The sequence below is a fragment of the Kryptolebias marmoratus genome, linkage group LG15 (genome assembly GCF_001649575.2).
Source record: "Kryptolebias marmoratus isolate JLee-2015 linkage group LG15, ASM164957v2, whole genome shotgun sequence".
In the NCBI taxonomy this organism is placed as follows: Eukaryota; Metazoa; Chordata; class Actinopteri; order Cyprinodontiformes; family Rivulidae; genus Kryptolebias; species Kryptolebias marmoratus.
In genome coordinates, this window is record NC_051444.1 from 4,701,256 (window position 1) to 4,725,515 (window position 24,260).

The 24,260-nt window shown below is 37.9% G+C and overlaps 1 protein-coding gene across 1 annotated transcript in view; it reads left to right on the forward strand.

Moving 5' to 3' along the window:
* The window catches only part of cdh16 (cadherin 16, KSP-cadherin), a 30,104-nt gene extending 14,511 nt beyond the window's left edge, over positions 1-15,593 (forward strand). The window contains exons 10-18 of the mRNA XM_017441565.3: positions 823-1,035; positions 3,509-3,585; positions 7,097-7,288; positions 10,496-10,737; positions 10,815-10,945; positions 11,027-11,266; positions 14,061-14,177; positions 14,784-14,900; positions 15,009-15,593. Of these exons, the coding sequence (XP_017297054.1) occupies positions 823-1,035; positions 3,509-3,585; positions 7,097-7,288; positions 10,496-10,737; positions 10,815-10,945; positions 11,027-11,266; positions 14,061-14,177; positions 14,784-14,900; positions 15,009-15,109 (1,430 nt within the window). The 3' untranslated portion in view covers positions 15,110-15,593. The remainder of the gene's footprint in view (positions 1-822; positions 1,036-3,508; positions 3,586-7,096; positions 7,289-10,495; positions 10,738-10,814; positions 10,946-11,026; positions 11,267-14,060; positions 14,178-14,783; positions 14,901-15,008) is intronic.
* Positions 15,594-24,260: the final 8,667 nt, after the last annotated feature.

Here is a 24,260-nt window from a genome sequence, read left to right on the forward strand (position 1 = left end):
CATATTGCAACAGCTACAGCAGCAGCTAATAAATCCAAACTATCAAAGAATGATGAAATGTTTGACTTTCAGAACTACAGCCGATTGTTTAAAGTTGAGTAGCTGCACCTCAGTGGCTAACATGTAGATTTCTGTTACAAATCAAGCTTTTCATCAGCATTAAGACATATTGCAGATTTATTGTAACATTAATATTTACACATTTTCATCATAAAAATGCATTTGTAGAATTGTGATAATTGATAAAGTTATAGATGGTCATAAAACGTTTAAAAACAAAAAACCCTGATGCATTTGATGTATTTGGGGAATGATTCTCAGCTTTGTGGAGAAACTGGAACTGCAGTGGTGTCACAGTGATGAAAGCACGGACAGTGTCGGATACCTTTTGTAAAAGCATTTTGGGAGTTTTGCCAGGACACGTGGAAAGCACCCTCGCTGTTCCTTCTGCTCATAAAAAAGCACACAGTCTGTTGTGACACATCAGGTCTAAGCATAAAAGCCTTTTGTTGATGCTTTTAAAACAATTTGGTTCTGGGAAATGAATTAGGCCAGACAATCTGTTAATCTAAATGGATTCACTAAGAGACTAATAAATGAGAGTTATTCTTATACTCTTGCTTCATTATATTTATCTATTAGGTAAGAGACTAATTTATTACAGAGAGAAAACAGTTCAGGTTTCTTGACTCTTTTATAAGAGTAAGGAAAAGTTGCTTCAAATATTGTTTTTGTTGGTTTAAATAAATAAAAAAGATCCCACAGCAGATCTGTTAGAACTTCTCCACTTTTATCGCTCCTCGCTGGCGTCTGTTTCCCCAGGGACGGAAATTCTGACGGTTCAGGCAGCCGACAACGACGACCCCAAGACAGACAACGTGCGGATCTTCTACCGTTTAGTTGGACAAATTCCAGAGAGTCCCCGTGCTCTTTTCAGAGTGGACCGGGACTCCGGGGTCATCTCCGTCCAGGCGGACAGCATGGAGGGAACGGCGCCCCAGTACACCCTGACCATCACTGCTGAGGACGCCAAAGGTGAAAACAAACTACAGCCTTCGTTTTAGTTTGATCTGATTATTATAGAAAACACAAGTCTTACTTTGCCGTTTTTCCCTAAAAAAGAACATCAGTCAAAAAAAAGAATATCAGTCAAAACTGAAAAAGAATCTTCAACCTCGTGTCAATAAGAAATTTCCAAGGAAAACTTTCTTATACTTTTTTTTTTTACTTAACAGAAAGTTTAATCTATAAGATGTAAAACTCACAGGTTTCATAGCTATAAATGTGGGAAATGTTTACTGTAAATTGTTATAGCTTTTGTTGAAATTTACCAAAAATGAGCATGTTTAGAATTTAAAGGTACAACTAAAAGTCATGATTTTAAGTGAATACACATCTATACTTGCCTACAAAGCTTTAGTCAAGTTATTTAGTTTAAAACAAACGTCTGTGGATATATTTGCAATTTTATGGATAATAGTTACATTTATTCTAACCTAAACACCAGAATAATAATTCTGTAGTGATATCTTTGCTTAACAAATACTTTCATTATTTCAGTATTTTGTATTTCTGCATCATACAGATTTATATTTCATAAGGTAAAAAACTTATTAGGGATGCATGGATACCACGTTTTTTCAAACCAAATACAAGTATTTACTATTGAGTACTTGCTAATACCAAGTACCTAATAAATGCCATTATGGTTCTTACACTTAGTATAATCTGTAATTACAAATTTAATCCTTTCCAACAGGTATATCTGTATGTAAACTTGTATTTTGATACTTTGTTTCCATTAAAGAATCATTACAAAAAAACATTCATCAAAACAACAAAAAAATAAGGTTTAACAGTCATCACCAAGGTCACTTTCAGCACAACAGAGGCTATATTCTTATCCAATAACATCGCTAAAAGCTGAAATATTAGCAATAATAAGAAAATAACAAGGCAGTGGATGGAGTTTTATTACTCACCTGTTTAAAAGACATCCTGCTCGCAACAGCATGAGTACAGAGACGGCAAAAGAGTCACTGTTTTAGGTGTTAGACTAGCATTAGCTTAGCTCCTTCCATGGAGATCATGTCAGCAGCTCCTGCTCATTAAGCAGCTCATTAAGCAGATTTTTAGGCTCATCAGTGACCGATGGTGAAAGACTCAGTTGGTTTTGGCCATATCCACTCTCCACATTTTGCTCTGTCTCCTCAGAGTATTGTAGATGGATAGGGTTGGCTGGTCCGCCGTGGTCAGAGAGGCCCTCTGGGGTCGACTGGCCCCGCTGGCCCGCCAGGATCACCGGGGTCAGCCTCACCGGGGTCAGCCTCCCTGCTGACTCTCTGGGTGGCTGCTGAACAGCTCGCCAGCTCAGCATTCCCCGGTCAATACCTCCTACGCTGCTCTCAGGCTTTTCAATAATGTCCATTTTCACCTCTGAAATGCTTCCACGCAGCTTCTTCTTCTTCTTCTGGTATTTATTGGCGATCAGTAAACAACTTTATGGTGCGTTACAGCCACCAACTGGTAAGGAGTGTGGATCAGGACAGCCAACTCAATTAAAAACAAAAAATCAAACAAACAAAAAAGAAAGAAATCTACCTGCTGACATTGATCCTTCTCTACCACCTGACCGGTCAGCTGAGAGGTGAACCCCACTCACAGTCTCAAAATCAAAACTGGTATCAGTGCATCGCTAATATTTATGTTAGAAGTAAGAAAGATTTAAAGAAAAAAAACAACCTTTTGCCTCTTACTGTCAGGAACGGTGGAGACGAAAGCGAACCCAGAACGCAGACTCATAATTAAAGGAACAGAAACTAATTTATTAAACTTAAGAAACAAAATGAAAACAAACAGCTGACGTGGCAGCAAAACAAAAAGAACAAACGGAGCATAAACACGGAGCAAAAGGATCAAGACAAGACGGCAAAAACAACAAGCAACCAATGACAATGGACCAGCGGAGTATAGACAGAAATGACCGGTTTTTAAAGTGCTGAGGATAATTAGGTAAGTGGGGACAGGTGACATGATTAGCAGACTTTGACAGGTGTAAGTGGGCGTGGCAGGAATGCAGAGAGAGAAATAGACTGAGGAGGAATGAGAAAGTGAAAAGCACGTAAACAGAAACTAAACACAAACCAATAAACTAAATCAGAAATAAAACAAAACACAGAAAAAACCCAAATCACCACACTTGCCCAGTTTAAACCAGGTAAACATTGCAAAAGCAATCATTCTTGCAAGGATTATTACAATAAAAACAGCAGCTGTTGTCACATCCAAATTACATTAGCCTCATCAGCTGGTAATTATGTAATTTTGTTGATGTGTTTGGGTCAAACGGATGTAGAAGTTGGCCTCTGGGGTGGGAGATGATGTGCTTCTGTGACTCACAGACTCAGGGTGTGACGGAACCACAATGTGCTGTTCCTTCAGCATATTTTATTTGTGTGAAGCGCTGACCCTGAGTCACTAACAGAAGCTGCGATGATGTCCCTGGCAGGTCTGAACAGTTCCTGCACGGTGGTTGTGATGGTGCAGGATGAAAACAACAACCCACCAGTTTTCTCCCAACATGAGGTAATACGGCACACGCTGAAACATAAACAGACACAGACAGGGACACGAAGGCTGTCCTGGTCTGCCCTGCGTCTTCTGGGGATTCATAAACAGTGAAAACAAGGACAGGATAAACAGCTGCTGGACTGTGAATGTTACTGATTTCATTTTCCTTGCAAGAAGCAAGACACAGTCACTAATCCTTGTCCTTTAGTACGTTTGCACTCTCAGTGAAAAGCATCTTCAGGGTTTATTCTGATTTTTTGCAGACATTAGTTTCCACTTATTGTTTTATAGCTACATTGTGACGATTGTAAAACAACCGGCACAAGAAAATGTCTACAAAAATCAGTGATTTTAGAAACTACGACCTCAGAGATGATCTGAAGTAGTTCAATTCTGCAGATTTATTTATTTTTCCTGTTTATATTTTGTTCCATACATTTTTAGGAGGGTATACTTTGGCACATTTTCAGTTATATCAGCCGTTCATGTATCAAAATGTTCAGCTTGTTCAGAACTTCACAGCTACGACTTTTGTTTTTTGTTACCTTTTTTACTTTTTAAAATACTTAACTTTTTTTTAACAATTTTCTTCTCATAGAAATGCATTGTTCTTTACTTCAGTAGAATAGTTTTACTTGTGTCTCCTTATGCTTTCTTGTCTTCCTGTACATCTTGTCTCACTATATAACTATGCTTTTTGTTGTCTTTTTATGTCCTTTTTGTCTGTTTATACATTTTGTTATAAGTCTTTAACATGCTTTTGCTTTCCTTTTGTATTTTTTATATTTTTGTATGCATCCTTTTTAGTCTTTCCAGCTTTCTCCTTTTTCTGTTCGTCCTTCTGTTCCTTCAGTCTTTCTTCTTTTCTTCTTTTTTAAATACTTCAACTGACATTGAAAGTTCAGCTATTATTCAATTTACTTTCACTTTTTTAAGCAAAGTCATTCAGCCTTCAGCATTTTTTCTAGTTCATATTTAATTTTCATCAGCAGTAATAAAATTATCAGGAGCTTTCCTCCTGCATTAATATTTGTCTGACTGTAATCTCACTGCTGTGGAGCCAAAAACTGAGCAGGGCTTTTGTTCTTTTTGGTGCAGTTAGTGTTGAAAAAGAAAAAAAAATCTCTTCACTTCTCCCAACATAGGCTGCATATTAAAGAAGAGGAGTGAAAAGTCACGAGGGCTGGAAACGATGTGGGAGAGCCGTCATACTGTGATAATTGGTGGCCAGTCTTTAGCTGTTCTGTCAGTCCACAGTGACACTAAAAGCCTACAAAGACTTCATAAGCTGTAAAAAAATGAATTTAAAAAAAAAGAAATAAGAAGAAATACTGACTACAGTTCAAAAGGGAATGTGGCCAGAAGTGGCCAGACTACAGTGAGGTGGATTTGGCCACAGAAGTTAAAAAGTGAGACCAATCTCAAACTGTGTTAACAGTAACATTCAGAATCTAAAAATATCCAATAAAAGTCTCTGTATTAATAAACCTGATGTAAATGTGCGGACAGTTCTGTAACAATAAGCTCCTTAAGAATGACATATTTAGTCAGTATCACACTGTTGGTGACAGAAAATTGCCAGAAAAGATGTAAATTTTCACTTGGAATCTCACTGAAATGATGCTTACATTTGCAACGTGCATAACTGCAGATAAGCTGCAACATTTGTGTGTCGTTCCTACGAATGCAATGTAAATTTATTTGTTTCAATTCAGTCACAAAGTGTTGCAAAATAAATAAATAATCTAATCCCTGGAAAACATTTTTCCACAAGGATGCAGTTTCTAAGTCTAACCACAAAAATGTTTTCTCTTTGATTTCTGACTCCTCAGCAGTGGAATAAAGGATCATTAAATCAGATTATGTAATGATTGTTTACTTTTGAAGGTTTATTTTGTTTTTTACTTGCAAAAATAAGTATTTTGTGAAGCATTTTTATGAAACAAATTTTTCTGAGGGGTGGTTTTTGTTATTTAGTTATTTATTTTTGTTTGTTTGGTTGACAGTTGGATTTTTTTCTTCTTCTTTTTCTTCTTTGGCCCTCAACACCTTTTATTTTAACGTTCTGAAAAGCCATGAAGTTAAAAGGAAAAGTGCATTTTTGCACCTTGAAAATGTCTGATTAGCTATAAAGATTAATCACTCACCAGCTTCTCGGACAGCCTATGAGTAAATATGGTCACTTTTGGCTTCCAAAGAGCCAAAACATCAAATCAGTCCCTGATATCATAACAGCAGCATCTTTATGTTACAATTTAAAAATCCACACATGTATATTCTGGCTTAATACAAACCTTTTTATCATAGCCTATTAGTCATTGTAGTATTTTCCTGCTTTTGTCCTGTCAAATTTACTTTTCAAACAATTCTGAGTGCTTACTTTCAAGCTGTTAAAACAAATGAACACTTGCTCAGATAATGGTTACCACAGCTGCACTCACACACACAAACACAGAGGTGGAAAAAGCTCTTGAGCAGGTCACGCCTGAGGAGAGCAGCTTTTTCCATGGCAATGCGACGGCAGCTCGGTGGCGGAGGGGGGGCTGATGTGGGAGGAGAGTGGTGACAGCACTGGGTTCAGCAATGCTGAGGATGGGGCAGGCAGATCACAGGCACGGCTGCTTCACTGGAGGACGTCTGTGAGTGGCAGATTAAACGGCTGTCTAAACACACACAGGTTGGTGAATAAAGGTCACGTAGCGCCGGGAGGGCAGGAGGCGGGGAAACAGACTCTCACACGTGCTCACATTTTATCACAAGTGAAAACTGGACAGGCATCCACATAAATGCCGTATAAATTGTTGCAGAAGCTGAAAGGGCGATTATGTGTTTGCCTTTATGTGTGTGTGGTTTGTCCATACCTTTAGCAAAATATTTCATGAACCACTGGATGGATTTTAATGAAACTCTCAGAAAGTAATCACTAGATGTACACCTACAACTGATTAACTTTCAGAGTCAACCACATTCAAGATGGCCGCCACAGCTAAGCCAAAAAACAGCCTTAGCACAGTTATTTTTACAGCTGTTCTGCTAACATTTGGTGTGTAAGTAGTTGAGAGGCATCTCCAAGTTATACTCTGGGCGACGAATTTTAAACCTTTGCCATTTGGAGTCAACTCTGTCTGTCTGACACAAAATGGCTCTAACTGAGACAGTTTTTCAGCTATTAAACTAAATATTGATGTGATAAAAGTTGAGAGTCATTAACAGCACATACTCCAAATGCTAACACATTTTGTAGGATTTCTCGCAATATGAGGTTTAACCATCCATTCTCATTACAAGATTATCTTAGTTTAAAACTGACATGAAAGGTAATGGGTAATTGCAGATGTCTAAGCACTTTTAATTGTTGATTTTGACTGTAGAAATAAAACCAGACAGCAAATAGTCATATGTTTATTTCAGATATTTACACTGCTGTCTTACTGCAAACAATAAAATAGGATCTTACACTGAAGAGGTTGTCAAATGAGTGTTTTCTGCCAAGTGATTATCGGATTTTCTGTTTCCTTCTCAACAGTACGGACCATTTCACATTCCAGAGGACGCTCCGGTGGGCACCACAGTGGCAGCTATGATGGCGAGGGATGCAGATGTTCGAGGGGGAGACAGCTGGCAGGTGGACTATCGTTTAGAGTCTGGAAATGAGGAGGAGGTCTTCATGTTAGCGACAGACCGGCAGACCAATGAAGTCTCACTCATGCTCACGAAGGTGACGTCTTATCTTGCAAACTTGATTACCTGTCACAGACTGTGATTAGATGAAGTCTCGTAATTCTTCTTACGTCCAGAAATAAACCAAGAACACTTTTGTGCTCTGGTTTAGACAGAAATATTAATGTCAAGGACAATTTCAGGAATGTTTTAGGAATATTTGTCCTTTCTGTGTGCACTGTCCTAAGAGATAACTCTGTCTTACAGTGTGGAAGAGGAGGTTGTATAAAACTGAAGTTATTTTTATCATTAAGTTTTTTTTGTCAGAACATTGAAAGAAAATCTGTATCAATAAGTCAGCATCACAGTCCCACATCCCTCAGATAAAAAACTAGTTGTGATGATAATAAAAAGCTTTAGCCCAATAATCTTTTCTGTCCCCAGGGTGCATCACCCTTCGCCTGCCTCCTCTAATCCTGCAGGGCGTTTGAGGGATGCATGCTGGCCTGAATGTGTGTCAGTGTGTGTTTCTGTGTGTTTCACTCTAATGGTCTGCTCTCTGTAAGTGGGCCAGGCAGGAGACAGTCTATTATTTTCAACCTCTCTGTGGGAGAATGGATGTGATTGAACTGTGTGTTGCACATTTGAGATAAAGCAGATGTGGAAAAGCTAAAAATGGATCTTGACGTACTATTTGAGATTATAAAACACAGGAACTGCTGTGTTTTTGGAAGTGATCTCATGTGCTGTCTCTTTGATTGGCTGTGGTTTGGGCTTTTGTATGATTTTCCTTCAGCTGCCTTTGTATCACTACAGAAGACACTGTTGTTTATTTAACTTAATGTGATTAAAACTCAAGCTTAAGTGACGCCCCGTAGATTTAAAGGCACCGAGTCTAAGCATGAGGTCAGCATTCGAAAACAGGCACATTTAATTATCAGAATTTACAATCAGCTTATAGAACAAAGGAGTAACTAGAATCTGTGGACACAGAGGCCTGAAAACGTCACTTAACATAAAACGAACAAGAACAGTGATGAGTATCTAACTTATTAAAGGAAAAACAGTTCTGTCAAAAGATTTGTTTAACTATAAACCATTTTGAAGCAGGTTTTATGACATCTCCAAGGTAAAATATGAATCAATAAAGCAGATTTGTTTTTAGACACTTTTGCATCTATACGGAATCTTTTACTGTCAGCTTTTTGACAAATCTATGCCACTGCAGAAACGAACTGGTTCACCTTTTCTTCTCTTGCAAAGAAAAATTGTCACTATGACTGCAGTCTTTAAATGACTCAGCAAACACTGTAACTGAGGCCAGTGCCATGGCTGCACCGTCATTGTTGGGAATATGTTGGTGACGCCTTTCAGCAGTTATTCACTGTTGCGTTGAGGTTACTGTACTCCTGAAAGCATGTGATTTGTTTTTAAAGCATCTATCACTGACTAACTCAAGGCTACACCTGTGAATATCCATCCAACTGGGATTGAGATGAAGCAGCAGCTGAAGTCTGAACAATAACCACGACCACCCACAGCTTCAGCCTTCACAGCCAAAGAGAGCAGCAGCTGGATGCATCACAAATCAGCCATGAGCACCGAGTGTATCATGTGCAGAGCAACGTTATCTCTCATTTAACTAATAGCGTGTTGGAGTGAACCAAGGTCATATGAGTCTGACAGAATGTAAACAAAGTGAGGGTTTAAATCTGTGACAGTTTCTGCTTGGTGAAGCCAACAAGACCTCACCAACTGCAAAAAGCAAATAAACAAAGGAAGGTTGGCTAAACTGGAAATAAGGGAAAGTAAAGTGGAGCTTAGAGGTCCTTAATGGTTGGTTCTCGTGGATACTGTTTTGTAAATCCTTGCAAGCCAGCAGTTTTGCATTAGATGTTTTTTTATATAATCTTAGACTTATTTGCAAGTACAAATTACAGCAGCATTCACTAGCTTTAGCCCTTCGAGTGCAGCCTGAGACATTCCCAGCAGAAATAATTGTGTTATGCAAAACTGATAACATTATACAAGTTTATAATTCAGAAGTTCCCTGAACTGACACATTTTTTTAAAGACAGCAGCAATGCATTTTGGTCTTATCTCTTCAATCCGGTCAAACCTGATCTCTGTTCTCCAAACAGCAGCCAGCTATTTTTAGAAATAAATATGATTATAGGTTTTAGAGATACTGTAGGTTTAAAGTTTCACTGTAATAAAAAGGCTATAAGGACAACAATACCAGTTTACTGGAACCAAGAAAGAAAGTCTGAGTTAGAGACAATATGTATGATCGTGTGTGTTTTTGGTAAAACAGTGACTGAAACGACTGACTTTAGCCTGCAGAGAAAGAGTCATGCTCGATGTACTGATACACTCTGAGTCGCTGGTGCGTCACTTCCATCCAACAAGAGCAGTCATCTATCCTTCAAGGTTTGCGTTCCTTTTCCCCGGCAACAGGGCCGTGTTTGGTACGATGTGAGCTGCATGATGTCAGTCGATGCCAGCTCTTTACGTGCTGTTTTATCGGAAGGCAGAGAGGACACATCCAAGGCCTGAATACGACAGTAAATGCAAACATCAGGCTAGAATTCAGAGGATGAAACTTAAGCTTTTAACATTCTGGATTTCTTAAATCCCATTATAAATACTTATTTTTCCACAACTGTTTTATAAAATATGGTTTGTACTCTTTCAGAGTCACCGTAGTTCATGTCCAACTCAAGGAAGTAATAAAGAGTTTGTTTTCAAATGAATTTGTTTTCATTATTTTTTTTCCATTTATCCAGCTTACATGAGAGAGAGCACTGTCACGTAACAGCTCCACATATGCAGCATCATGGAAAATGTTTTATTAGTGACAGGCTGAATCTTGTAACCACAGAGTCTGCTTCATATTAGAAATACAACAATACTCTGCCAGAAACTGCAGATTTCTTGGAAGTCCGATAAGCAGAGTGGAGGCAGGGGAACTGCACTGTCCTTCTGTTGGCAGAAATGACAGGCTGACTGTTGGTTTGGTTGTAATTTCATCTATGAAAATTTGTCTCTATCTATTATATGTTTAATCTGGATTTAATAGGGTTTGAAAACAACTGATTTTTTTATCTGTAATCTTTTATTTTTTAAAGACCTGTACGTTGAAATAAAAAAAAGCACAATTTTCCTCTCAACCTTGGTGATATCTTTAAAAAATATACTATTGTCTAGTCTGTTGTTAGCAAAGCTTTCTGTATGTAATTGAAGATGGGTATGTCTGCTTTCACAGGTGTTAGACTTTGAGCGGGAAAGCGAGTACATCCTGGTGCTCAGCGCCCAGAACCCAGTTGCTCTGGTCCGTGGCCGATACGGTCCTGCATCCACAGCAACAGTCACCATCTACGTGGACGATGTGAACGAGGGTCCAATTCTGTCCCAGAGTCATTATGAGGTGAACGTCAGAGAAGGAGAGGAACCAGGAAGGGTTATTGCCACCATCCGAGGTTATGATCCCGATTCTCACCCGATAAGGTAACAAACTCAGGAGGATACAGAAACATCAAGCATCACTTTGCTCAGTTTACAGAGACATGTGGGTTTTTTTGCAGATATTCTCTTCAAGGGGACACCAAAAAATATTTCTCAATAGGAAAGTTTTCTGGTGAACTAAAGACTGTGCAGGCGTTAGATAGAGAGGAGAACAGCACGTACACCATGGAGGTCATCGCAGTGGACGGGCGTAAGACAACACCAGACGTTTAACAGAAAGTTGTTGTTGCAAACATCTACTCTGCTGTATTTTAAATTGCATTGATCTTAGGAAACTCCTCCTTATCCGCATCCACCCTGGTGACGGTCCACATCCTGGATGTGAACGACAACAGCCCAGTTCTGGTTGGAGATTATTCCTGGAAGTACCTGTGCACACCTCGGTGGGAGGACCAAGCTCTGGTGCTGGCTTCACGGGACAGCGATGGACCACAGCACGGAGGGAGACTCAATTTCTCTCTCCGCAGTGACGCCACAGTTCGACTCAACTGGAAACTCACTCCTATTAACGGTGAGGAGAATACACCACAGATGAATTCAGTCAGCCAGCTGCAGAATGATCCATTTGATCTTTGATGAGACAAGAAAAGTGGTCTTGGTTTTGTTAGGAGAAGATATTTTAAGCTAGTTTTCTACATAAATTTGACAGGATGACTTTGCTTTGGCTAAGTATTCAAATCAGTTATATAAGCAGATGTTTTCCATCTGGTAAAGCATCAATCTACCCTTGATGCTGTGTCAAAAGCATTCAGAATATACATTTAATTCATTGACCTGAAAGATGTTATAGGTTTACACATGAATAGATTTCAGATCTGCTTGAATGACTTTGATACAGTATTTTGCTCTTTGTGTGTGTGTGTGTGTGTGTGTGTGTGTGTGTGTGTGTGTGTGTTTTTCACGTTAGTAAAGTATTTTATGAATCAGTGGTTTGATTTTAATGAAACTTTCAGGAATAATTATTGCGTTGACATCTGCAACTGATTAACTTTTGGAGTCAACTCGATTCAAGATGGCCACCACACAAAGCAATCTAAGCAAACACAAAAAGGGCTATAACTCAGTAGACTTTACAGATATTCAGCCAAAATTTGGTGTGGTAGTAGCTGAGAGTCATCTGCAACTTATACTCAGAGGGCTAACTGATTGTGCAAGATGTGTTTTTTTAAACTTTAACTTTTAGAATCAACTCCGACGCTTTGTTAGTGAAAAACTTTTAATGAAACTACAACTCCAACTGATTAAATTTTTTAAGTTACCTCAATTCAAAATGGCTGTTACAACCAACTAACCTGAGGAAACATAAAAATGGCTATAACTTGGCCAATTTACAGATATTGAGCTGAATATTGGTGTAGTTATATCTGAGCATTATATCTACAACTGATTGACCTTTGGAGTCAATCCAAATCAAGATGGCCACCACAGGGAATTGACCTTATCCTGCACAAAAATGGGTATAACTCAGTGAATTTTACATATATTGACCTAAACTTTAGTGTGGTGGTAGCTGACAGTCATTTATAACACATAAGCCATGCTCTAATCGAGCAAGTGAGATGTCACAATATTGCATGAGATTAAGAAGACTGTTATTTTCAGTGTTTAGCCAAAATGGTTATAACTCAACATAAGAATATTTTAATCTAAAACTGTCAGGAAAGACAGCAGGAGATAAGCATTCCTTCAAGGGAAATTAGGACCTTTATTATAAGTACAATAGATTGTTTTTTTTCTTTCTTTAGCACATGCAAGTGTGCATATTTTTCAGTGATCTGATCAAGTCTGTGGTGTAAATTTTGTTAACGCTCATATGGCACAAGTCTACCAGGATTCTGCTCTGATAAAAGTAAGCTTATTGGACGAGGTTATGCTGAATCACTCATGATTGATTGATTTTTAAATCGATTCACATCTAATGTGCTGAATGTTTTGAATCATGTTGTCTGAAACAAACTGTCACACATGAAAACACTCAAAGAAATGAAGCAATCGGGCATATTGCCCTGTTTTTTTTACTTTTTGCATAATTTTTCCAATTTTAAATAGAAGGTATAATGAAATCCTCCTTTTTTTACAGTTGTAAACTGTTAGTGTTGGGTTTATTCAATTCCAACTACTTACAGCTATGACGTCTGTCATTAAGTGATTCAGTTTAACCACTTCCTTCTCAGGTTCAGTTTTTTTTCCTGTTTCTCTTTCACGCTCCTGTTCCTGTTGGTATTGATTGAACCCAGCTGTAATTATATCTTCTGTGTAATTTCTTTGGCGTCACTGCTGGTTTCCTGACAGCTAATGGAGGCTAAAAGAGAACTCTCCCAGAATGCTTTGCACCTGGTCACAGGCAGTAATGTTTGTCCCGGTAAATGTGTACTTGTACCAGTACTTTTTTGTTGCACTGGTTTGTTTGTCACAGCCGCAACCTTTACGAAGAGGACGTGTGTGTGTGTGTGTGTGTGTGTGTGTGTGTGTGTGTGTGTGTGTGTGATATCATCATTCATCTGAAGTCTTTTTGGGGCTTGATTGGCAGCTCTTTCAGCACAGAAACTCAGCTAATTAGATGACTTTCTCTTGTTCCACTTTTGACAAGCATAAAAGAAAGAAACGCTGCGCATCTAGTATTCATGTGGCACCTTTAATGAAGCTGTAATGTAAAAAAAAAAAAAAAAAATCTTTTGGTGTAGCCATAGAAAGTAGTTCAGGGTAGACAGGTGGTTTCACATTCAGTTTGCAGTAACAGCCGCTGCAGAAGGAGCTGCACAGGTTTTGATTCCTTGACTGACAAATGGAACATGAAGGGGAGTGATGGGAAGCTGAAAGAGCAGAGTTAAAGCCTTTCAGATAAGGGTTCAAACAGCTTGATAAAACTCTCCTCCTAACAGGATAGAGTTTGTACATACGTCATACAACCAGGCTTGTATTTTAGACCGATTCACAAAGATAAGATAAAGATGAAGCGCTCCACACAGCTCTATTTGCAGCCTTTGCAGCCTCTCCTGTTCTGTTTGCTGTGTTGCTATGCAGCTTTTGCTTTTGTTGCTCCCTGCATAGCTAGGAATAATGCAAAAACAAAAGAAAAATGCTTTCAGTTGTATATTCTGATCCATTCATTACAGTTACAAGGCAGCACAGATTTGCTATTGTGCTTTTATGCCACATAAATGTAATAAAATGGTTGCTATGACAACCTTTATCTCATCAATCAATCAAAAGACAAAAAGGTCCTTTGTCTGCTGTGTAATGATGGTAAAGAGAAAATGATTAACACTTATTTCTAGGTGTGTTTTTTTGTTTTTTCTTTTTAGACACTCACACCAACTTGTCGTTAAACATCCCCTACCTGCCGCCTGAGGTCTACATGGTGCCCTTTACCATCTCTGACAGCAGCTCTCCACCCAGAAGCACCTTCATAAACCTGCCAGGTAATAATGACATTTCTGCTCACGAGCTGCAGCGAGCTGCAGGGGGGGTTATGGTGCAAAAGTGTTGGAACAATCAATAGAGATCATTGCCTGTGTGCCAGCTCGTCCTGGTTCTGGTCTTGTTTATTAATAATGTGGCGGGGCTGTACAAATGATTTTTCCAGGCTTGTGATTACACAGCTCTCTCAAGACTGTGTTCTGCCCGGCAGAGCCTGCTGACACCCTATATACAAAACATAAAAAGACAGATAATGTCTCATGTGGAGGTTAGGATGTTTGCTGAGGGATTAAAGTGTAAGGGCACAGAATTTTGCTTCCAGTTTACCGTCTTCCTTACTGTTCTGAAATCAACTCAGTGACAAATGTTGTTTCTCCTCAATTAATTTTTTTATTTTTTTGGAACAAAATAATTTTTTTAACTCTAATTAGGAGTAAAAATGTTTGAATTCAAAAGCCTCGTCTGCCATAATTTTGTCATTTTGAATGGGATGTATTTTCTGTAAGGTTGAACTTTTATATAATTTTTCCATAATTTTCTGTTGTGTGAACCTAAAGCTCCCCAGATTTTGATGTGTTTTTGTTTTTCCCCTTCACTTCTCCTGTCAGTGACAGTGTGCCCTTGCAACGTCAGAGGGAACTGCAAAATACCTGCCAAGCCATTGCAGGGCATGCCAACAATTCAGTCTGCAGTGGGGACTCTGCTTGGCACCTTTACAGTCATCGGTAAGCAGAGAGACTGACAAAAGCAGGGTGAGATTCATTAGGAAGCAACATGAGGAAACATCAGGAACTTTATATTAAAAAGCTTTGTTTTTGCTGTTGTTGTTCCAGGAATCATCCTCATCGTCATCTTTGTGAGGCTGTCCTACCAGGACCCCAAACGGGAAAGCAAAACTAACCAGGAGAGAGTTCCTCTGAAGATATCGATCTGACTCGTATGATTATTATAAAGATAATTGATCTAGTATTCTCATCTACTGTATCTACACCAACATAGCAAATTTGCTTTCAGTGCACTGTGGATCTTTTTGGTCTTTTTTTCATAAACTATAACTGCTAATTAGTTTTTAGAATATCTTACATATTTATAAGTGTGACATTAGGGCCATAATAAAAAGAAAAATAAACAAGTTTTGGAAAAATATAGTATGTTTTTAAGAAAGTAAGGAGAATCTACAACATAAGGAGTTGACCTGTTTCGTTAAAGATTATTACTGTTTTGTTTTTCTTTCTTTTTTCTCTTGTAGCTGACATTCCACCTTAAAATAATTTATGTTGAACACATCTGGTAGATGAAACATGAAGCTTCAGAGGTTATCATGATGAATTGTTACAAAAACAGCAATCAAAAGAATAATTTCTTGATTTTATTTAAGTTCACAAACCAATAAAATTCAAGTAAGCACCAAATTAATAATTTTCTCCTTTTTTTGTATTTATTCATTCTGTCTAAAGGAGATGTTTATAAATTTTACTACAGATTCATGGCAGCTCCCATACGTCTTCCACATTTGAAACTAAAAGTATCTTAATGTAATGAGCCGGCCTGAAACATGTAATTGCATTAGCAGCGTTTTGCAGTCTGTGTAATTAAGGTTTTTCAGATGATGACCCAGACGACCTAACGAGCAAGCGATGCTATATTCAGGCTGAAGTGTTGCTATAAATAGTCCAGCGACTGAAGGTCCTCTAAATGACACACAACTGCTGGTGTCCAGCAAAGCAGTGACCTCTCAATGACAGAAGACAAAGCTTTCCGAACTGAATTAATTATTCGTACATACAGTATATGAAACTGCTGCTGGAACACTGAAATTAGCTTTGGATAACTGCTCGTGTGAGAAAAAAAGATTAGTCGCGGTGTTAGTGATGGGGTGTTCCATCACTGGCAAAACTCTTAATAGTTTCCACAGAAACAGATGCAGATCATTTTTATCACCTGCTGTTTGTTTTCAGAAAATAATCCATTCAAAAGCAACATCAACATAAGGCAATTCAAACTACGACAGATTTGTAATTATCAATCAACTGATACATGAGTGGCTAAAATGGCACAAAATAAGCAGAAGTCGTTAGATTGCAAACGAACTGTTGCAGCTAAAAACAGATTTAAATTTTCTTATCATCTCTGAGTGTCCTTCAGGCAAGAAATGAAGGGGAGGAGTACAGCAATTAGATATAAAAATAACCACATTCACATATTTTCTGCCTCAAATACATACGTGTAACAATCACTCAACTAGACACTTTGCACTGACTCACCACATGAACAGACAATGCTGCTGATGGCCTACGCACACAAATGTCCATTTATGTCAGGCTATTTATATCTCCTAGCTGCTCCTATCAAAGCAAGTTCCAAGTACAAAAAACAGTATACTGAAAAGCTCGCTGGGGGAAATGAGAGAGCAGTGGAAAGGATTAGCTTGCGATACGGGGTCAAACACGACATTTGGGAGGTTATAAGCCTCCAGCTTTAGCCTTGATGTGTTCCTACAGACCTTCAGAGGACAACGACTGCGCCGATGGCTCATTGTGGGTCCAAAGCTACACAGAGAAAATGGAGCAATGTTTGAAATTACTTCAAGTAGGTTAGGAAATGAGAGATAACTCCCCACATGTGGTTTCAGGGACAGGAACAGTGGAGCACCGACCAGTTTTCCCCCAGTGGGATGGCTGGTTTTCCATTGCTCGGTTGCAACACAGACAAGTGTTTCTCCTAATTTATGTCCCTGTGGACTTAATTTCCCCACAGCTTTGACTATTTTAGGCTTGTTTTAAAATTGCATATTTTCTCTCTGACTCCAGTGTTGACAATTCACTAATCAGATTCTGGAAACTTGCTTTGAAGGAGTGCTGCCACAAGTCACTTCAAGTCATTTTAATCTAGATCAATATGTTTTACCCAAATGCAGCATTTCCACTTCAGTATTTCTGGGTCATATCATTTTCTATTTAGGAAACAAAACAATTACAAAGTGAAGAGTTTGTGGAACATTAGCTGCTAAAGTGCAAAAAACATAAAAACAGGCAGCAGAGTGGTTTGCAAGAACAGTCCAAAAAGTCATCTCCTCATTTGAGTTCTTTGACATAGTTTTCTATTTGTGTGTTCTTGAAAAAATATATTAAAAAAAGGATTGTAAGCTTTGGGAAGTAACAGACTCACAGTTGGTTGGAATAGTAATTTTAAATATTTTCCATTTTAAGAAGTCGTAAGAGCAAATAAGAAATCTCTTACTGGAATGTAATGCTTTGAAATGCAAGTGTGAACTTTTATTACACTGCATTCCTGCTTTTTATCCATTTGTTATAACACTGGGAAATTGGGACATACCGTAAAGAAGAAATCAACATCACACTTATGTTTATTTAATGGAAACTCAAAAATAGTAACTCTCCTCCTGAAATGAGCTGAATAAATGCAGCAGTAAATGACCTGCTGAGCCTGGGAATAAACTTGCTGTTTGAGTGTGCTCTTTTAAGAAAATGATGTTTGACTAACGTAAACTGCCAACAATTAATGGACAGCTGATGGTCACGGGGCTGTTGGGGTTTTCCATTTACGAGATAAACGGATTTACTGGCAGGATTGGTGCTGTGTAACATTTCACTGGTGTCTGGTGTTGCATGAATGAGTCGGTCTGCCTTTACAGTTAATGCACTTTAAATTTTTAGGTTCACCCTGGAGCCTAATCAAGAGGTGCTCGTCTTTGTAGGGGAATTGTTTGTTCCAGCCTTTAAAATTAGATCGAGTGCAGTTGACTTGTGAATCTAAGAGGTTGTATACTGGTTCAGATAACACTGTTCCCAGCAGTGTGGGAAACCACCAGTGAAGCAGTGTTAGAATAAAAAATTACTTTTGGTTTAATTATCCGTGCATAAACTCTCAGGTACTTTCAAACAATCATGTGTTCATTTATAAATTTGTGCTTCTTTATAAATACTCTTAAAAACAGTACAGAAGCCAATGCTGATTTTAGTTTTTGGTTCCAGAGAATGCACTGAAATTTTAATTTTAAGTTTACATTTATAAATGAGCACATTCAAATATTACCTGACTTGTAGACTTGTTTACATTTATGCTTTTAATGTCTAAAAAAAGCTAAAATTCAGATTTTTTTTAAATGAGGTTCTGTGGAGTTGTTATCAGCAGTTCGTATCTTACCTGTAGCATAAAGCAGTCAAATTGTCTCAGATTAGAGAATCAGGGAGAAAATCTGACAGGGAAGTCTAAACATGAAGCAACACTATCCCAGAGATTATTTCTGCTCTCTTAAAGAACTTAAACTTCCAAAATGTCTTAACGGGTTATACAAATTCTATTTGAAAACCGTTACCCAGCTTAACTTTTGCATCAGAGGGTTATTGGCCTAAAAATCAATGGTTATTTTATAGTTTGTAGTCTATCGTCATATTGATTGTGCAAAACTTATTTTGCAAAATGGGATGTGATAAACGTAGAGCCCAGAGTAACTATCTGGTGGGAAAATGATGCCAAGAAAACAGCATTTACTTGAACCACGGTGATGGACTGAGTTAAAGAAGCACGAGGAGTCACAGAAGTTACTGAAAAAATAAAATTTCTTCTATTTTACCTCCAGATTATAGTTACAAGAATAAGTATATGAGTTCATAAAAGTGGTCAAATTAACAAAGTTGAGCTCATGTCAAAAAATGTTAAGTTTCAACTTAACAAACTAACTGACTAACAGGACAAAACTGACCTAGCAAAGAAAGAATAAGGGTAGAAATCAGACCATACTGAAACAAAAGGGGGTGACAAAAACAAGACAATTACTAACAAAGAGACAAAACCAAGTAAGTATGTTAATGAATCTAAACACAATAATGAAAACCAAGTCAGAAGATGTCCAAATCTAAAAAAAACTGTGAAAAAATACAAAAATCCATGATTATTGATTGATTCTCTGCTGAACTTCTTATCTTTAGCTCTTGGTATAACCCCAATTAGCACTTCCTGCATTTAGCTGCTTCGAGTCTTTGTGCAATAATTTGTTTGAGTTTTCCAGGAACTCCCTCCATCATCAAAACAATAAAAAAAGAATTAATCATCTTAAACCATAACAAACCAAAGATAACAATGAAGTGTTGAAAGTGCAAAAGTTAACTAAATGTGCACACTTACAATAAATAAAGTTAATGTATTTAAACCGCTCAATAAACTTAACTATGAAATGGCATTACTGTGTCTTGTTCAACCACAAAATATTAATATACAAACTCTAAATAATGTGTTTGACCATAACAAACACTATAAAGTTTATGCTTGATAATGTTAATGTAATTTCACCAGTTAAATTAGAAACATTTATGTTATTTTATTGAAAGTCCAGTTTCTGAATATTGATCATGTCATTGATGTTTACATTACTTCCAAACAAAAAGGATTGTTTTGTCCCCTATTTTCTGTTATTTATTCAATACAGTAATTTGATGTCCTGAACAGGAAAACAGCTTAAACGGTTTGTCAAACAAAATGGACGTTTGACAGCGTTTGTGCGTCACTCGAGCTATTTATGGCATTTCAGAAACCGTAATCACTCTTATATTTCAGCCTATCAAAACAGGAAGCTGGAAATGAACGAGCTCATTTAAGAAGCAGCTGTGAGACACACATGACAGTTCACTACAAACTTCGTCACACTGTGGTGTGGAGGTGTTACGTTGTGTATTTAGAAGGCATTTGATCAGAAAAATCACAGAATATTTATTCAGGCAACACTTTGGATTCTTTTAAGCTGTTCAGAGAACATTAATCAAAGGTAAAGATAATATATTTCCTGAAAACCCACTGGTTTTGTGTCTGTTTTTTGCTAAATGTTGTAAATTTGTTAGTATAAAATGCAGGTTATTAATTAAGAAGACTAATATAACAGGCACCACTTGTCAGAACATACATCCTCCTGCTGCTCATTAATGAAATACGTGTATTTCATTAACTCAAATTACCCACTCAGCAACAATTCTCGTCTGACAATTTGCATAAAAAGACAAGCAAGCAACAGACACATCTCTCACTGAATACAGAACGATTGCTGCAATCACATCAGTCACTCTAGAATGATGAATACTAAAGTGTAGAAAACACCGGCTGACGATATCGGTCAAATTCTGTCCTACTTTCCACCTGATCTAACTTTAAAATGTCTCTGTGCCAAACTGGAATCACAAAGATGTTCAACTCCAGTGTGTAAAATGTAAATTAAAACAGAATGCAATGATTTGATCCCATAAACTTGTGTTTTATTCCCGATGGAACATAGTAAAAATATCAAAGGTTGAAACTAAGAAATTGCTCCACTTAGGTAATGTTGATTCTGAAATTTATGAAAGCAACACATCTCAGAAAGGTTGGAAAAGGGTCATTTTTATCACTCTGAAGTTTTCCCCTCTTCTTTTAAGGAGACCAGCTGCTGCAGAATATTGTCCCATTCTTGTCTGATGTAGGATTTTAGCTGTTTAACAATCTTGAATTATCTTTGCTGGATTTTTTGCCAAAAGGGAGCAGATGTTCTAAAATCTGGATATACCTTTCCAGATGTGTGAGCTGCCCATGCCAGAGGCACTAATGCACCCCCATACCATCAGAGAGGCAGGTGTTTGACAGGTCTACTGTTAACAGGTCGGATGGTCTCTCTCTTTAAGTGCAGAGGATTTGGTTTCCAAAAAGAATTTCAAATCTGGATTAGTCTGATCACAGCAGTTTTCCACTTTGCCTCAGTCCATTTTAAATGAGTTCTGGCCCAGAGAAGGCAGCAGCGTTTCTGAATGGTGTTCATATATCGCTTCAGACAGCAATTTGTGGAAATGTACCTGATGATATTTTTATTCAGTGCCGCCAGAGATTTCTCCAGATTACTGAAATTTTTTGATGATATGATGAGCTGTAGATGATGGGATATTTAAAGTCTTCCCAATTTTTCACTCCCCCTTTGCCTTTGGCAGCACTCGATGATGATTACATTACGTTGCAAATTTGTATTTTGACAAATAAAAAAATTGCTCAAAGGACAACATTTCAATGCGTGACATCCAATGACATGGAAATGTGCAACCCTTCAGTGCTCCAGACTCATTCAGCCCACACATATTGAGCACTGACACATCTTGGCACACACACTTTTGCATGATAGCGATGGACAGACTCAACATACAGTGGATGAAAACAAGGTCCAATATGAGATTACTCACATGAATTATCTGCTGCATGAGTAAGATAAAAAATTTTGTGTACCTGCTGTAGCCGTGAGAAGCTCTTCCAGTAACACACACATACACACACACAAAGAGTCCTCCTACACCATCTTTGTTCATTCAGAATGTTGCTTCTGCCATCAGTCATGAACTGATGCTTGAGTGGGATGAAACCTACTGTCCTTGTGTGGGCAAAACTGCTCTGAACTGGTCTGGATGAACCACATGAGAGAATAGAAGGAGAGGAAAAATTAAAAAAGCAAAGCTGGGGAGGAGGAACACACTCAGATTTTCCACAGGGAGTCACAATGTCTTCTCCTCAGAGTTTTCTTTAATGGGAAGTTCACAGGGACGACTGATCAAGATCTTCCTACAAAGTTTGACTGATAATATTCCAGCGTCACAGCTGAAATACTGCATCATTATGTAACCTACTCGTAGTTAGTAACTATAATTCATGCACTATTTCATAGTTACATGTTTGTTTAGAAGGAGAGTTAGAAGGCTGAAGGCTGTTTCTTCCATAAACTTTCATTTTTCTGTATCTATCACCCATTATCAAAAGGTGATCATGTAAATGCTTGTGTGTGCATGTGTTTGTCTGATAGCAAAATATCTTATCAAACAAAAAAAGGATACAATTCAGTCAGTTTTACAAATATTAAGCTAAAATTTGATGTAGTAGTAGCTGAGAGTCCTACCCAACACATACATGGAGCTCTAACATATTGCATCAGATCTTTCTTTTAAATCTTTCTTTTAAACTTTAATATTAACTTTGATATTTAATGTTTAACTTCTACAAGTGAAAAATCTTTGGAATCAACCCAATTCAAGATGATCGCTGCAGCTAATCAGCCTTAGCAAACAGAAAAATGTTTATAACTCTGTCCATGTTACAGATATGGAGCTAAGATTTGGTATTTCTAGCACACAGTCTGAGGGCTAACAGATTATGCAAGATCTATGTAGTAGGTTATAATGCTCACTGTAACATTTTTGAAACATTATGCAAACATGATAACACACATCAACCTGAGAATGGTGTGATATTTAGAGTTTTATGCTTTTTTGCATACAGTAATATACAAGTTTTGCATATCTGAAGGTTTTGTCTCAGTTTGCAAAAAAAAAAAAGAGTACTCACAATTAAAATTAAATTTAAACACACTGCTGTAAATCCTTGTCTTCCAAAGATGGAATCACAATTCTTTCTGCAAATGAAGGTCAACAGTTTGACTCCATCAGTGCCAAACTTTTTGTTTAATAATACTGAAAACTTCTTTGAAAGAAGTCATTATTCCTTTGGGTAAGGCTTCTACCTGCAGCAGTAAAAAGCCCCAAGGCCCAGAAACGCAGGGATGACTGCTGATATAAAATAGTGGAGTAAAAAAAAATCTCAGCAAAATAGAAAATCCTGACCTACATTAGTCCAATAAAGCACAGCGTTAAAGCTTTCTATTTTTACAGTTCTCGTTTAACAATAGTTCCTGCATGTGACAGTCGTAATACTGTCAATCATCGTTTAACAATAGAGGACGTGCTTATCTGTCATCAGAGAAGTGCTCCGTAAACACTAAGTTGACGGAAAGAATCTCAGAGCAAGAACCGTCAGGCCGTTAACTCAGCAGCTGTTTTGTGGTTTGTTTCTCTCGGGGATGCACGCTGGCCGGTGCCATGGGCTCGCTGATTACTGTTTCACCCCGCGATGCTTTCCAGTATCGGGCCATGGGCTCGGCACACATGTGACTGTGACTGGAAAGCTTTGCAAGTGTTGCTGTCAACACCGGGACATAAATACAGCTAAAGATAGGGTGACGTGGCCTGAGCTGGGGCTTCTGGTCAGCCAGGTGCTTTTTATAGAAACACTCTGACTTATAAAAGGCTAAGAGGGACTATTTTTGACTCGTTGGACCTGAGGGATAGGGACGTTGGAAACTTGTGACACTTCGGGGTGCATAATTGACCCCTCTGACTTGAATGTGTCGATGTTGGTCGGTTGTGAGAGTTGCGGCAGATAGTCGATGCGGCAGGGATCAAACCAGCCAGAGGCCTGTGATGTTTTTGGAGACAATCCAGAGAGACAGACATGGAGATGATCACATGAGTCTGAGTCAGACTGTTTTACTTATCAGATGGCTCTTTAATGGTGCTGTCTAGAATCAAACCTGCCAGCTTTACTTAAATTAAAATTCATATTGTGACAGAAACCATACATGTTGGAGTTTTGTTTTTTTATCTTAAGCTTCTTGTATAGTTCGCCTTAAACAGACAGTAAAAACTTTATAAAAAAAAAACTCATAAATATGTTTAAATCCTTATCCTTGTTATTTATCATCCTGGTCTTGTGCGTCTGTCTGTTACCAAAATATCTCTTGAAGTAATCACTGGATGCACATCCACAACTAAATAACTTTTAAAGACAACCGAATTCAAGATGGCTGACAAAACTGACTTTCGGAAACACAGAAATGACTATAACTCGGTCAGTTTTACAGATATTAAGCTCAAATTTGATGTGGTAGTAGCTGAGAGTCCTTCACAACACATCCTGTAACATCTTACAATATTGCATGAGAATAAATGTGTTAGCACTCTGTTATTTCTTAAGGTTTAGATGAAAGGCAGCAGGTGATGTTCATTCCTTCAAGAAATGCTACAACTTTAATGCTCTATATTTTGTAGGTAGGTAGGTAGGTACATTTATTTATATAGCACTTTTCAGCACGAGGCGACTCAAAGTGCTTTACAACACAAGAACAAAATTACAGACAGAGTTACAGAACATGACAAGATAACTAAGCTAAAACATGACAATGCTAACAAGGTACAGGATAACTAAACTACGAAAACATGATATTACTAAAC